Source organism: Coregonus clupeaformis, chromosome 35 (assembly GCF_020615455.1).
Source record: "Coregonus clupeaformis isolate EN_2021a chromosome 35, ASM2061545v1, whole genome shotgun sequence".
Classification (NCBI taxonomy): Eukaryota; Metazoa; Chordata; class Actinopteri; order Salmoniformes; family Salmonidae; genus Coregonus; species Coregonus clupeaformis.
The window spans coordinates 21,007,381-21,023,437 of record NC_059226.1 but is presented as its reverse complement, the minus strand read 5'-3'; the positions used below and the strand labels follow the sequence as shown (position 1 = coordinate 21,023,437).

Below are 16,057 nucleotides of genomic sequence, written 5' to 3'. Positions count from 1 at the left end.
GAGAAATGGAGACTCCTACCTTGATGTTGTCAAATGATGTTCTGTTGGTCACGTCATACAGCAACAGGAGAGCTGAGCGAGACAGGGAGACAGAGACAGGGCGATAGAGACAGGGAGAGACAGAGACAGGGAGAGACAGAGACAGGGAGAGACAGAGACAGGGAGACACAGAAACAGGGAGAGACAGAGAGAGACAGGGAGAGACAGAGACAGGCAGAGACAGAGACAGGCAGAGACAGAGACAGGCAGAGACAGAGACAGGGAGAGACAGAGACAGTGAGAGACAGAGACAGGGAGACAGAGAGAGAAAGTGGGGGAGAGCAAAAGTAAATGTTAGTGAATTAGCAGGCCTGGCAGAACCCATTGACAACGAAGAGTTCATTTGAACCTGTGGCTTCCCAATTAGTTCACGGTTGACTGAGTTCCTTTATTCATTTTTACTGAGGAGGGCATATAACACAGAGTCAATTCTCCTTCTTGCTCTCTGTGAGCCTGATTAAGACAGGCCTGCCCAGGCTCAGAGAGGACAAGGACTATAAATGTGTAAACATTCCTTTTCAGATATATCCTTTATGACAAGCAATTCATACATAATATATATTTCAAAAGACGTAACAAACATTGCATCTGCTCCTGTTCATAATGATAGATTGTGTGATAGATCTCTACCAATTGAACTGATCCACAGACAGTGTGATATAGTAGATAGCTACCCTTTGAACTGATCCACAGACAGTGTGATATAGTAGATAGCTACCCTTTGAACTGATCCACAGACAGTGTGATATAGTAGATAGCTACCCATTGAACTGATCCACAGACAGTGTGATATAGTAGATAGCTACCCTTTGAACTGATCCACAGACAGTGTGATATAGTAGATAGCTACCCATTGAACTGATCCACAGACAGTGTGATACAGTAGAGGTAGGTATAGGAGAGGGAACACAACAGAGATGCTGAGAAGAGAGAGAAACAGTGGTGTAGGAGAGGGAGAACACAACAGAGATGCTGAGAAGAGAGAGAAACAGTGGTGTAGGAGAGGGAGAACACAACAGAGATGCTGAGAAGAGAGAGAAACAGTGGTGTAGGAGAGGGAGAACACAACAGAGATGCTGAGAAGAGAGAGAAACAGTGGTGTAGGAGAGGGAGAACACAACAGAGATGCTGAGAAGAGAGAGAAACAGTGGTGTAGGAGAGGGAGAACACAACAGAGATGCTGAGAAGAGAGAGAAACAGTGGTGTAGGAGAGGGAACACAACAGAGATGCTGAGAAGAGAGAGAAACAGTGGTGTAGGAGAGGGAACACAACAGAGATGCTGAGAAGAGAGAGAAACAGTGGAAGTGCCAAATAGAGAGACACAAGTCAAATGAGAACAAAAGAGAGAGTGGTTAGAGAGACCGAATTAGAGGGCGGAGGGATTTACAAACAGAACACAGGAGGCAATGGGCACGCACACACACTCTCTTTCGCTCTCTTCACCTCTCCAAGTTGTAAATCACCAAACTCCACCACACCTCCATTCTGATCACCATGCAGAACACACCAGTCTACCCTATATCCAGTCTACCCACAGCTCTCCTTCCTACAGTAATATCCACAGACAACAACTCATTCCATTTATCATGCTCCTCTGTGGCTGAGTGTGCAATTTAGTGTGTAAGTGTGTGTGTGTGTCTGTGCGCTGCCACTATGAGAGAGAGGATGGAGGACTCGAGGAGAGGACAATCTTTTTCCCAAATGAGAATCTCTCTCAATTCAATTTCAATTCAATTTAAGGGCTTTATTGGCATGGGAAACATATGTTAACATTGCCAAAGCAAGTGAAGTAGATAGTAAACAAAAGTGAAATACACAATACAAATTAACAGTAAACATTACACTCAGAAGTTCCAAAATAATAAAAGACATTTCAAATGTTATATTATGTATATATACAGTGTTGTAACAATGTGCAAATAGTTAAAGTACAAAAGGGAAAATAAATCAACATAAATATGGGTTGTATTTACAATGGTGTTTGTTCTTCACTGGTTGCCCTTTTCTTGTGGCAACAAATTGGGTTTGTTTTCGAATTCTTTGTGGATCTGTGTAATCTGAGGGAAATATGTGTCTCTAATATGGTCATGCATTTGGCAGGAGGTGAGGAAGTGCAGCTCAGTTTCCACCTCATTTTGTGGGCAGTGTGCACATAGCCTGTCTTCTCTTGAGAGCCAGGTCTGCCTACGGCGACATTTCTCATTAGCAAGGCTATGCTCACTGAGTCTGTACATAGTCAAAGCTTTCCTTAAGTTTGGGTCAGTCACAGTGGTCAGGTATTCTGCCACTGTGTACTCTCTGTTTAGGTTCAAATAGCATTCTAGTTTGCTCTGTTTTTTTGTTAATTCTTTCCAATGTGTCAAGTAATTCTCTTTTTGTTTTCTCAAGATTTGGTTGGGTCTAAATGTGTTGTTGTCCTGGGGCTCTGTGGGGTCTGTTTGTGTTTGTGAACAGAGCCCCAGGACCAGCTCACTTAGGGGACTCTTCTCCAAGTTCATCTCTCTGTAGGTGATGGCTTTGTTATGGAAGGTTTGGGAATCGCATCCTGGTTATAGAATTTAACGGCTCTTTTCTGGATTTTGATAAATAGCGGGTATCGGCCTAATTCTGCTCTGCATGCATTATTTGGTATTTTTCATTGTACACTGAGGATATTTTTGCAGAATTCTGTATGCAGTCTCAATTTGGTGTTTGTCCCATTTTGACCTCACAACCATAAAGGGCAATGGGTTCTATAACTGATTCAAGTATTTTTAGCCAGATCCTAATTGGTAGATCGTTCACAGCGTTGTGGAAGTTACCTGTGGCGCTGATGTTTAGGGTTGCTCTAGGGCAACAGTGTCTATATGGAATTTGTATTTGTGTCTCTCTGTCTCCCTCTCTCTCTCTCTCTCTCTCAGCAATGACTGTGTACATTTCTGTAGGATGGTAAAAAATTAGGGAAAGGTTATAAAAGATTAGAGAATGAGAAAACAGAGAAGGGGAGTGTTTGTCTCCCTCTAGCCTGATCTCAGATCTGTTTGTGCCGTCTTGCCATTTCCTCAGGTCATTGTTTGTGAGGAGCTGGCAAGACAACACAAACAAATCTGAGACCAGGCTATTCTCCATCTAAAAACCAGGAAGATTAATTGAGTCCCTTCCACATAAATCACTGTCTAAGTAGAGCGGGTATAGGCTAGGCTATAGTAGTGTGTCTCCACTGGGCTAATTGTTTCTGATTGATGTCATGTCTCGCTCATCTATCTGATTCCCAGACAGGGTTCTCCACAAAGGGATATAGACAGAACGGAGCGAGAGGAGGAGAGAGATAATATATAGAGAGAGATAATATATAGAGAGAGACAGAAAGAGATCATATGTAGAGAGAGACAGAGTGTGATAATATATAGAGAGAGACAGAGAGAGATAATATACAGTGGGGAAAAAAAAGTATTTAGTCAGCCACCAATTGTGCAAGTTCTCCCACTTAAAAAGATGAGAGAGGCCTGTAATTTTCATCATAGATACACGTCAACTATGACAGACAAAATTAGATTTTTTTTCTCCAGAAAATCACATTGTAGGATTTTTTATGAATTTATTTGAAAATTATGGTGGAAAATAAGTATTTGGTCAATAACAAAAGTTTCTCAATATTTTGTTATATACCCTTTGTTGGCAATGACGCAGGTCAAACATTTTCTGTAAGTCTTCACAAGGTTTTCACACACTGTTGCTGGTATTTTGGCCCATTCCTCCATGCAGATCTCCTCTAGAGCAGTGATGTTTTGGGGCTGTCGCTGGGCAACACGGACTTTCAACTCCCTCCAAAGATTTTCTATGGGGTTGAGATCTGGAGACTGGCTAGGCCACTCCATGACCTTGAAATGCTTCTTACGAAGCCACTCCTTCGTTGCCCGGGCGGTGTGTTTGGGATCATTGTCATGCTGAAAGACCCAGCCACATTTCATCTTCAATGCCCTTGCTGATGGAAGGAGGTTTTCACTCAAAATCTCACGATACATGGCCCCATTCATTCTTTCCTTTACACGGATCAGTCGTCCTGGTCCCTTTGCAGAAAAAACAGCCCCAAAGCATGATGTTTCCACCCCCATGCTTCACAGTAGGTATGGTGTTCTTTGGATGCAACTCAGCATTCTTTGTCCTCCAAACACGACGAGTTGAGTTTTTACCAAAAGGTTCTATTTTGGTTTCATCTGACCATATGACATTCTCCCAATCCTCTTCTGGATCATCCAAATGCACTCTAGCAAACTTCAGACGGGCCTGGACATGTACTGGCTTAAGCAGGGGGACACGTCTGGCACTGCAGGATTTGAGTCCCTGGCGGCATAGTATGTTACTGATGGTAGGCTTTGTTACTTTGGTCCCAGCTCTCTGCAGGTCATTCACTAGGTCCCCCCGTGTGGTTCTGGGATTTTTGCTCACCGTTCTTGTGATCATTTTGACCCCACGGGGTGAGATCTTGCGTGGAGCCCCAGATCGAGGGAGATTATCAGTGGTCATATGTCTTCCATTTCCTAATAATTGCTCCCACAGTTGATTTCTTCAAACCAAGCTGCTTACCTATTGCAGATTCAGTCTTCCCAGCCTGGTGCAGGTCTACAATTTTGTTTCTGGTGTCCTTTGACAGCTCTTTGGTTTTGGCCATAGTGGAGTTTGGAGTGTGACTGTTTGAGGTTGTGGACAGGTGTCTTTTATACTGATAACAAGTTCAAACAGGTGCCATTAATACAGATAACGAGTGGAGGACAGAGGAGCCTCTTAAAGAAGAAGTTACAGGTCTGTGAGAGCCAGAAATCTTGTTTGTTTGTAGGTGACCAAATACTTTTTTTTTTTTCTCAATTTGTCTGTCATAGTTGATGTGTACCTATGATGAAAATTACAGGCCTCTCTCATCTTTTTAAGTGGGAGAACTTGCACAATTGGTGGCTGACTAAATAATTTTTTTTCCCCACTGTATATATAGAGATAATATAGAGAGAGAGACAGAGATAATATATAGAGAGACAGAGAGATAATATAGAGATAATATATAGAGACAGAGAGAGAGATAATATAGAGAGAGAGACAGAGAGATAGATAATATATACAGAGATAATATATAGAGAGAGACAGTGAGAGATAATATATAGAGAGAGACAGAGATAATAAAGATATAATATATATAGAGAGACAGAGAGAGATAAGAGAGATAATATATAGAGACAGAGAGAGAGATAATATAGAGAGAGACAGAGAGATAATATAGAGAGAGAGACAGAGAGAGATAATATAGAGATAATATATAGAGAGTGACAGAGAGAGAGACAGAGAGATAATATATATAGAGAGAGACAGAGATAATATAGAGAGACAGAGAGAGATAATATAGAGAGTGACAGAGAGAGATAATATATAGAGAGAGACAGAGAGATGAGATATAATATTCTATAGAGAGACAGAGAGATAATATAGAGAGAGAGACAGAGAGAGATAATATAGAGATAATATATAGAGAGTGACAGAGAGAGATAATAGAGAGAGAGACAGAGAGAGATAATATATAGAGAGTGACAGAGAGAGATAATATATAGAGAGAGACAGAGACAGAGAGAGATAAGATATATAATATATAGAGAGAGACAGAGAGAGATAGAGAGAGACAGAGAGAGATAATATATATAGAGAGACAGAGAGATAAGAGAGATAATATATAGAGAGAGACAGAGAGAGATAAGAGAGATAATATATAGAGAGAGACAGAGAGAGATAATATATATAGAGAGAGACAGAGAGAGATAATATATAGAGAGAGACAGAGAGAGATAAAATATATAGAGAGACAGAGATAGATAATATATATATATAGAGAGAGATAATATAGAGAGAGACAGATAATATAGAGACAGAGAGCGAGAGACAGAGAAAGAGATAATATAGAGAGACAGAGAAAGAAATAATATATATAGAGAGACAGAGAGAGATAATATAGAGAGAGAAAGAGAAAAAAAAATATATATATATATGCTGCTGATTTTGTACGTTTGCCCACTGACAAAGAAATGATCAGTCTATAATTTTAATGGTAGGTTTATTTGAACAGTGAGAGACAGAATAACATCAAAAAAATCCAGAAAAACGCATGTCAAAAATTGTACACATTGATTTGCATTTTAATTAGGGAAATAAGTAATTGACCCCCCTCTCAATCAGAAAGATTTCTGGCTCCCAGGTGTCTTTTATGCAGGTAACGAGCTGAGATTAGGAGCACACTCTTAAAAGGAGTGCTCCTAATCTCAGTTTGTTACCTGTATAAAAGTCACCTGTCCACAGAAGCAATCAATCAATCAGATTCCAAACTCTCCACCATGGCCAAGACCAAAGAGCTCTCCAAGGATGTCAGGGACAAGATTGTAGACCTACACAAGGCTGGAATGGGCTACAAGACCATCGCCAAGCAGCTTGGTGAGAAGTTGACAACAGTTGGTGCGATTATTCGCAAATGGAAGAAACACATAGACCTCTACATGCTTTGTAAGTAGGAAAACCTGCAGAATTGGCAGTGTATCAAATACTTGTTCTCCCCACTGTATGTATGTATGTATGTATGTATGTATGTATGTATGTATGTATGTATGTATATATATATATGAGAGAGATTATATATATATATATATATAGATATAATATATATATATATATATATATATATATATATATACATACACACACACACACACACACACACATACATACACACAGTGGGGAGAACAAGTATACACTGCCGATTTTGCAGGTTTTCCTACTTACAAACATGTAGAGGTCTGTAATTTTTATCATAGGTACACTTCAACTGTGAGAGACGGAATCTAAAACAAAATTCCAGAAAATCACATTGTATGATTTTTAAGTAATTAATTTGCATTTTATTGCATGCAATAAGTATTTGATCACCTACCAACCAGTAAGAATTCCGGCTCTTACAGACCTGTTAGTTTTTCTTTAAGAAGCCCTTCTGTTCTCCACTCATTACCTGTATTAACTGCACCTGTTTGAACTAGTTACCTGTATAAAAAGACACCTGTCCACACACTCAATCAAACAGACTCCAACCTCTCCACAATGGCCAAGACCAGAGAGCTGTGTAAGGACATCAGGGATAAAATTGTAGACCTGCACAAGGCTGGGATGGGCTACAGGAGAATAGGCAAGCAGCTTGGTGAGAAGGCAACAACTGTTGGCGCAATTATTAGAAAATTGAAGAAGTTCAAGATGACTGTCAATCAACCTCGGTCTGGGGCTCCATGCAAGATCTCACCTCGTGGGGCATCAATGATCATGAGGAAGGTGAGGGATCAGCCCAGAACTACACGGCAGGACCTGGTCAATGACCTGAAGAGAGCTGGGACCACAGTCTCAAAGAAAACCATTAGTAACACACTACGCTGTCATGGATTAAAATCCTGCAGCGCACGCAAGGTCCCCCTGCTCAATCAATCAATCAATCAATTTTATTTTATATAGCCCTTCGTACATCAGCTAATATCTCGAAGTGCTGTACAGAAACCCAGCCTAAAACCCCAAACAGCTAGTAATGCAGGTGTAGAAGCACGGTGGCTAGGAAAAACTCCCTAGAAAGGCCAAAACCTAGGAAGAAACCTAGAGAGGAACCAGGCTATGAGGGGTGGCCAGTCCTCTTCTGGCTGTGCCGGGTGGAGATTATAACAGAACCATACCAAGATGTTCAAAAATGTTCATAAGTGACAAGCATGGTCAAATAATAATCAGGAATAAATCTCAGTTGGCTTTTCATAGCCGATCATTAAGAGTTGAAAACAGCAGGTCTGGGACAGGTAGGGGTTCCATAACCGCAGGCAGAACAGTTGAAACTGGAATAGCAGCAAGGCCAGGCGGACTGGGGACAGCAAGGAGTCACCACGGCCGGTAGTCCCGACGTATGGTCCTAGGGCTCAGGTCTCTCAGTTGGCTTTTCATAGCCGATCATTAAGAGTTGAAAGCCAGCACATGTCCAGGCCCGTCTGAAGTTTGCTAATGACCATCTGGATGATCCAGAGGAGGAATGGGAGAAGGTCATGTGGTCTGATGAGACAAAAATAGAGCTTTTTGGTCTAAACTCCACTCGCCGTGTTTGGAGGAAGAAGAAGGATGAGTACAACCCCAAGAACACCATCCCAACCGTGAAGCATGGAGGTGAAAACATCATTCTTTGGGGATGCTTTTCTGCAAAGGGGACAGGACGACTGCACCGTATTGAGGGGTGGATGGATGGGGCCATGTATCTCGAGATCTTGGCCAACAACCTCCTTCCCTCAGTAAGAGCATTGAAGATGGGTCGTGGCTGGGTCTTCCAGCATGACAATGACCCGAAACACACAGCCAGGGCAACTAAGGAGTGGCTCCGTAAGAAGCATCTCAAGGTCCTGGAGTGGCCTAGCCAGTCTCCAGACCTGAACCCAATAGAAAATCTTTGGAGGGAGCTGAAAGTCTGTATTGCCCAGCGACAGCCCCAAAACCTGAAGGATCTGGAGAAGGTCTGTATGGAGGAGTGGGCCAAAATCCCTGCTGCAGTGTGTGCAAATCTAGTCAAGACCTACGTATGATCTCTGTAATTGCAAACAAAGGTTTCTGTACCAAATATTAAATTCTGCTTTTCTGATCAAATACTTATGTCATGCAAAAAAATGCAAATTAATTACTTAATCATACAATGTGATTTTCTGGATTTTTGTTTTAGATTCCGTCTTTCACATATTGAAAATGTACCTATGATAAAAATTTGAGACCTCTACATGCTTTCTAAGTAGGAAAACCTGCAAAATCGGCAGTGCATCAAATACTTGTTCTCCCCACTGTATGTATGTATGTATGTATGTATGTATGTATGTATGTATATATATATATATATATAGAGAGAGAGAGACAGTTTGATGCACTGCACACAATCCTCTCAGTGATGAGAAAGTAAAGTGGTACAGTAGAACTCTTTGCTGATCTGCGGAGCTGTGGGAGGTAGTGACTGGCTGCCAGGGGTTTGACTGTCTTTGCTTTACTAAAGCTGTGGAAATCACTGAAGCAGTCCCTCTTGACTACTGTCTGCGCCTCGTTGACTTCAAAAGGAACTGGATGCGGCACAAATGGCACCATCTTCCCTATGTAGTGCACTACCTTTGACCAGAGCCCTATGGGACCTGGTCAAAAGTAGTGGACCACATAGGGAATAGGGTGCTATTTGGGGTGCAGGCACTGACTGCCTATCTTGCAGGGTAGCTGTGAAGTCCCAGAGAACCATATCAAAAGCAAAAAACACATTTAGTTGTTGTGGATGAAGGGAGCATAGTGTTTATGTGACAGGCTGTAGAGACTAAAATGTACATGCACACATACACCTGATCAAATGGCTGAGTGGAGAGCTGGAGCATACGTTTACATTTTAGTTACATAGCAGAAGCTCTTATCCAGAGCAACTTACAGTATTGAGTGCATAGCTTTTCGTACTGGTCCCCCGTGGGTATCGAACCCACAACCCTGGCTTTGCAAGCGCTATGCTCTACCAACTGAGCCACACGGGAGCCACACACACACACACATTATTCACTGCTACATAATCATGATAGCGGTGATTATGACAATGATGAGGAAGGAGGCAAATATGAAGATGATGAAGATGAATATTATGATGATAAGGAAGATGAAGATGAAGGAGACACTGCTGTTGTTGATGATGACAATGATGATTTCCATTATGAATATAATACCCTGTTGTTCTAATAAAGCCTCTAGAGAGGACAGGACAGCATGCTCCCTGACTGTTTCCCTGATGAACATCCAGCCCAGCAGAGTACTGCTTTAGGGGAGATTGATGTCAATCTGGCTAGCTGGAGGAGATGAGTTTCTCTTTTCTCATTTTAAAACCATTCCAATACCACCTGGAGTGAACACCAGTGGCCAAATGCACACACACACACACACACACACACACGCACACACACACACACATTATTCACTGCTACATACACCATAGTGAGTCTCCTGTTGTCCCTATAATATATGTGTGTGTGTGCTAGTTTCTATCCACAGATTGTTGTGTGTGTCTGCCTATGCATTCTGCTGTGTACTGTATGTGTGTGTGTGTGTGCATCCGTTTGGTGTGTGTAGCAAGGTTTAGAGAACAGCATTTATAAATTACAGCAACACTCATATCTTGTTTCTGGACCCTGCTGCCCCCCTTGAGCAAATCAACAGGGATGTAACACAACATTTATAAAATGATCTTCCCTCCCATTTACCATACATACATGCATTATAGAAGAAGATGAATGAACACATGCCTTTAAGGAGACTGGAAACATTAGAAACATGCACCATGTGAATATGCTATCCACCCATCCATCCACCCATCCATCCATCCATCCATCCACCCATCCATCCATCCATCCATCCACCCATCCATCCATCCAGTCACGCATTCAAGACAAATGGTCATTATCAAATTGCATGCTCACAGACATGTAAACAAATAAGTTAACCATAAATGTTATTCAGCTAATTTACATACCAGTGCCATCCTAATATGCATTGAAATGTTATGAATCTCTGCATACTAAGGACCACTTTCAGTAACATATAATGCAGCTTGTTTCTTAATGAGGGAGAGAATCCCTCTTGTTTCTGTCACCACAGCAGCTGGAGTGGTATTGAGACAGAATCACACAAGTGTTTGTTGGTGTGTTTGTCTGTGTGTGTGAGAGACCAAGAGTGAGAGAAAGAGAGCGAGAAAGTGTGTGTGTGTGTGTGTGTGTGTGTGTCTCACCGTTGGCGTCGCGGTAGTAGGCGTGTGTGACGCTGCGGAAACGCTCCTGTCCAGCTGTGTCCCAGATCTGAGGAGAGAGGGAGAGGAAGAGGGAGAAGAGAGGGAGAGGAAGAGGGATAAGAGAGGGAGACGAGAGGGATAAGAGAGGGAGAAGAGAGGGAGAGGAAGAAGAGGGGGAGACGAGAGGAAGGGGGAGAAGAGAGGGAGAGGAGAGAGAGAGGAGAGGGAGACGAGGGGGAGACGAGGGGGAGAGGAAGAGGGAGAGGGAGAAGGAGAAGAGAGGGAGACGAGAGGGAGAGGAGAAGGAGAAGAGAGGGAGAAGAGAGGGAGACGAGAGGGAGAAGGAGAAGAGAGGGAGACGAGAGGGAGAGGAGAAGGAGAAGAGAGGGAGAGGAGAGGGAGACGAGAGGGAGAAGAGAGGGATTAAAGGTATATTTATAATTTCTCATAGGGGTGAATTCTAAGTTTTCTCAAGTCGAATTGTCACTGAGTCATGCAGTGATGTCAATGGAAAGCTAGTTGAAGTTAGGATTGACCTCTATAGGGTTGAATCATTTCCCTGCCACTGTTTCATTGCTTTACTTAAAGCTCCTTTGAGGTAAGACATATATTTAAAGTATGCAACCTCTTACAAACAAGAATTCAAATGGCATTCACTGCAGCTCTCACTTAAAGTAGGGGGAAAGGGCTAGGGAGTAGGGGGTCCATTTAAAATTGATGTTAGGAAAGTTTTAAACTAGTATTCAAACTGGGGGGAAAGCTTGATAAGGAATATGGCGTCTTAGTGACTTCCAAGCATGTTGTGCAGGTAGTGATGAGAATGGCTGGGATTTGGGAATCCCTATCCCCATCCCAAAACAAGTGGGTGTCCTTTGAATCCCAGACTGTAGCTTTAACATGAGAAACATAATTCAAATAACTCTCCCAAGTTATCTAGTGCTCCCACACTGTGCTGTGTTTCGCTGCATACACAAACGACTCACAGCTAATTAGCCCAAATTAATACATCACAGAGCCAGAGCCCCTCTCCCCCCAACCTCTGTCAGGCCCTCATTAAGCTGGTTTGGAATGATTCACGTAATTACAACCTCTATTTGACTTAATATAGAAAATAAATGAGCTTATATAAAACAACAACACAGCAAACAAATTAATAACAACAATGGCAGGAAAGGAGGGAGGGAGATGGAGGATGGTGGGAAACAGAGAGAGAGGGAGAAAGAGAGGAGAGAGATGGAGAGAGGGAGTGAGAGAGACAGAAAGAGGGAGAGAGCGGGGGGAGAAAAGAGAGAGACAGAGAAACAGAGAGCATCTGTAGAGAATGACTGGTGTCTGGAGAACATTGGGATTAATGGAGTGTAGAAGATTCATGGAGATATAACTACTCAATTCTAATTTGTTTGTATTGGCTATTTAGACTCTAAATTAGGTTACCGCAGTGGACAGAGCTGCACTTAATCTGTGGTGATTACCCTGATACATCACTGTAGTAGAGATGGGAATTCACACACACACACACACACGCAAGTGCACGCATGCCACGCCTGATTGGATAACAGGGGCTGTATAGTTTGGGCAACACACTGATGATGATTCTGAGAAATAAAGACAGATTATGGAATCCGTTATGAGGCTCTTACCTGAAGCTTCACCTTCACTCTGTCAATGTTCAGCACTTTATTCTGTAAAAGGAAAGTAGGAATACATTAATGATCATTAATGAGACATACTTAAATAGCTTAGGTAACCAAATCAAATGAAGATTACTTTCTCTCTCTGTGTGTGCGCGTGTGTGTACCAGTGGAGGCTGTTGAGGGGAGGACGGCTCATAATAATGGCTGGAACGGCACAAATGGAATGGCATCAAACCATGTGTTTGATGTAGCTCAGTTGGTAGAGCATGGCGTTTGCAACGCCAGGGTTGTGGGTTCGATTCCCACAGGGGGTATGAAAAATAATAATGTATGCACTAACTAAGTCGCTCTGGATAAGAGCGTCTGCTAAATGACTAAAATGTAAAATGTAATGTAATGATGTATTTGATACCATTCCACTGATTCCGCTCCAGCCATTAGCACTAGCCGTCCTCCCCAGCTACAGTGTATGTGAGAAACTTCTCCCCATACTTTACTAAATCAGGAAGATATCCTTCCCTTCTCTCCTGCCTGATGACATGCTAGCCTCCACCTGTCCACCTCTCCTTTCTCTCTTCCACATCCCTCCATCAACAATGCAGTGTTCCAGGTCCCTTTGTTCATACCGCTGGCCTGTTACTCCAGAGGATCTCCTCACCCCTCTCCCCCCTTGTTCTCCTCTTCTCCTCCTCTCACCTAACCCTGTTCCTCTCCCTTCTCCTCTCACCTAACCCTGTTCCTCTCCCTCTCACTTCTCCTCTTCCTTCTCCTCCCTCTCTCTCTCTCTCTCTCTCTCTCTCTCCTCCCTCTCCTCCCTTATTCTATAACCCAACTCTAGTGATGAGCCCCTCGCCACTGAGTTCCACTCCTCCCTCCAGAAACAGCCTGCGTACACTCAGCATGGCTCTTACGAAGATCAACACTTCCATACCACTTAAAATCAAATCAAATTGTATTTGTCACATACACATGTTTATCAGATGTTATTGCAGGTGTAGCGAAATGCTTGTGTTTCTAGCTCCGACAGTGCAGTATATCTAACAACTCACAACAATACACACAACCTAAAAGTAAAATAATGAAATTGGATGAGCAATGTCAGAGTAGCAATGTGAAGGAAGCAATGTACATGTAACTGCCAAAAGAAAGGAAACACCAACATAAAGTGTCAATAGGGCATTGGGCCACCACGAGCCAGAACAGCTTCAATGTGCCTTGGCATAGATTCTACAAGTGTCTGGAACTCTATTGGAGGGATGCGACACCATTCTTCCACAACAAATTCCATGATTTGGTGTTTTGTTGATGATGGTGGGAAAACGCTATCTCAGGCACCGCTCCAGAATCTCCTATAATTGGTGTTCAATTGGGTTGATATCTGGTGACTGAGACATACATTTACACACACACACTTTAAACCCCCCATGCTCCTTTGAGATGCCTCTTTCAAAGTCACTGAGATCTCTTCTAGCCATGGTAGCCAAAAGAATGGGCAACTGGGCACTTTTATACATGACCCTAAGCATGATGGGATGTTAATTGCTTAATTAACTCAGGAAGCATACCTTTGTGGAAGCACCTGATTTCAATATACTTTGTATCCCTCATTTACTCTAGTGTTTCCTTTATTTTGGCAGTTACCTGTATATTGACCATGCATTCTAAGTAGTACGCTAATGTGGATATTGGAACTTAGACATCAGTGACTCAGCTCAACGTGGATGGTCTCTAAGATCCTACAGCCACAATGTGACAAAGGGCAAAGTTCAGCTCATGGCTACAGCAAGGTTAAATACCACAGCCAGTTCTGGAAAGTCATCTATTCTTCCATTGATCACAGGTCAATGTAACTATTCTACAGGGCATTGTCCTGGGATATCTCAAAACTGGGGTCTTGAATGAATGCAGAATTACTGTCACTAGGCCTGGGATTCAATACGATCGATCGCACGTTGCCGACAATTTTAAAGACAATATTACCGCATTTGCAGATATTTAATTCACAGTAAAACACTGCAGAAATAACCTTTAAAATGGCACATTGTCGACAGGCATGATCGGATTGAATCCCGGATTAGATGTTCTAGGTCAGATAAAAATAAAAGCTAAAAGCCACCAAAGGTACAGTAAGTATTCATGATATTAAACATACCCTTTTTTTTTTTTTTTTTACTGTACTCTTTAAATCCTGAACAAAAACAGTTAATTCATACAAAATAATGGTTCTCAAAGACCATCCCGGGAGCCATTCCATATCCATGGTTACACAACAAACTGACCAATAAACTCGGTTAATATGTGTATCCAACCTATCAGGGGGCACGTCCTAGTTCCTACTCATCAATCAACATCATTAAGGTGTGTATACCTGTGTATCTGCATGTATCTGTGTACCGAGAGAGGGAAGGCATATATTAATTCCCACACATTAATTACAGTATGACTCCCCTCTAAAGACAAAACTATTCCATCTCTGTGATCTCACCTCTGTTCACAAGCTTATGTCAACATTACAATGAAGCAAATCAAAGCACAAACAAACTATATGCAGATCTGATTCATCACTAATGCCATGGCAACCCCTCGGCGACGCTCAGAAAACAGATTACCCCTTGTTGCCGTGAGACGGGGAAACAGCAAAGATGCTCTACTCCTTCAAGATCGCCCACTCCGCCCACACAGAGCACTACCAATCTTTGATGACTTGTTGATTTACCCTCCCAGGGTTCCAGTGAAGACGACTCCTCCATATTCAGTGGCTGTGGGTCCAGCAGCAACAAGAGTAGCCTCATCACAGTGGTGGTGTTCATTAGGCACCAAACAGAAGAAAACATACTAAAACATGGAGGGACTACCTGGACAGGTCCAATAAAAAAAATTCACATTTTCACGGTCAGTTGCAAAATGTTTAAAAACATTTTCCATTGCGTGCCCTAATGAACACGACCCTGGGTTGTTCCTCTCAGTAATCACAGTCTAAGACATGAGTGGAGTCTCTGTGTGTCTTTATTGGTTACGAAAGACAGCTCACACTGTGCTTCAGGCCTGTTGAATATTCAGTGACCCAGAGAAAACACACTGTAAAGTGGTGCCCTGTGGGGTTTAGGATACAGCTCGCTAGATTCCACTGATAGATGGGATGATTAGGCCTAATCATCATGTATCAGGTCTAGGTCCACTCAGCCTGATGGCATTAGAGCAGCTGAAACTGCCACAGGAATCCAATGGGTTCTCTCTCACAGGGTCTATTGTGGAGGCACTGCCAACAGGTATTGTATGACGGTCAATAGATCGGTCAATCTACTGGGGCTGAGAGAAGCTGTGTTCTCCTCGCATCAATCATTATCAGTCACATGGATCAATCTAACACTGTTTTACAGGTTAAGAGTGTTTGTCAAAAAAAAATGTGTTTGAGTGATTATGTGAGAGAGGTGGCAACCTCCCTCCCTCTCTCAGATCCTTTCCATTCCCAAAGCGCCAGTCAGACCATCCCCATATACACATACAAAAGCCTGCCTCCAAAATAAAATTATACTAGCTGATAATGTAGTCTATTTTCCATTACAGTAA

The 16,057-nt window shown here is 42.4% G+C and overlaps 1 protein-coding gene across 1 annotated transcript in view; it reads right to left on the bottom strand.

Annotated features, from left to right (window-relative positions):
• Positions 1 to 16,057, bottom strand: part of LOC121550172 (ras-related protein Rab-26-like) — a 127,218-nt gene that overhangs the window by 55,032 nt on the left and 56,129 nt on the right. Inside the window, exons 3-5 of the mRNA XM_045210912.1 lie at positions 12,494 to 12,535; positions 10,854 to 10,920; positions 20 to 72 (exon numbers count right to left, since the gene is read on the bottom strand). Coding sequence (XP_045066847.1) covers positions 20 to 72; positions 10,854 to 10,920; positions 12,494 to 12,535 — 162 coding nt within the window. The remainder of the gene's footprint in view (positions 1 to 19; positions 73 to 10,853; positions 10,921 to 12,493; positions 12,536 to 16,057) is intronic.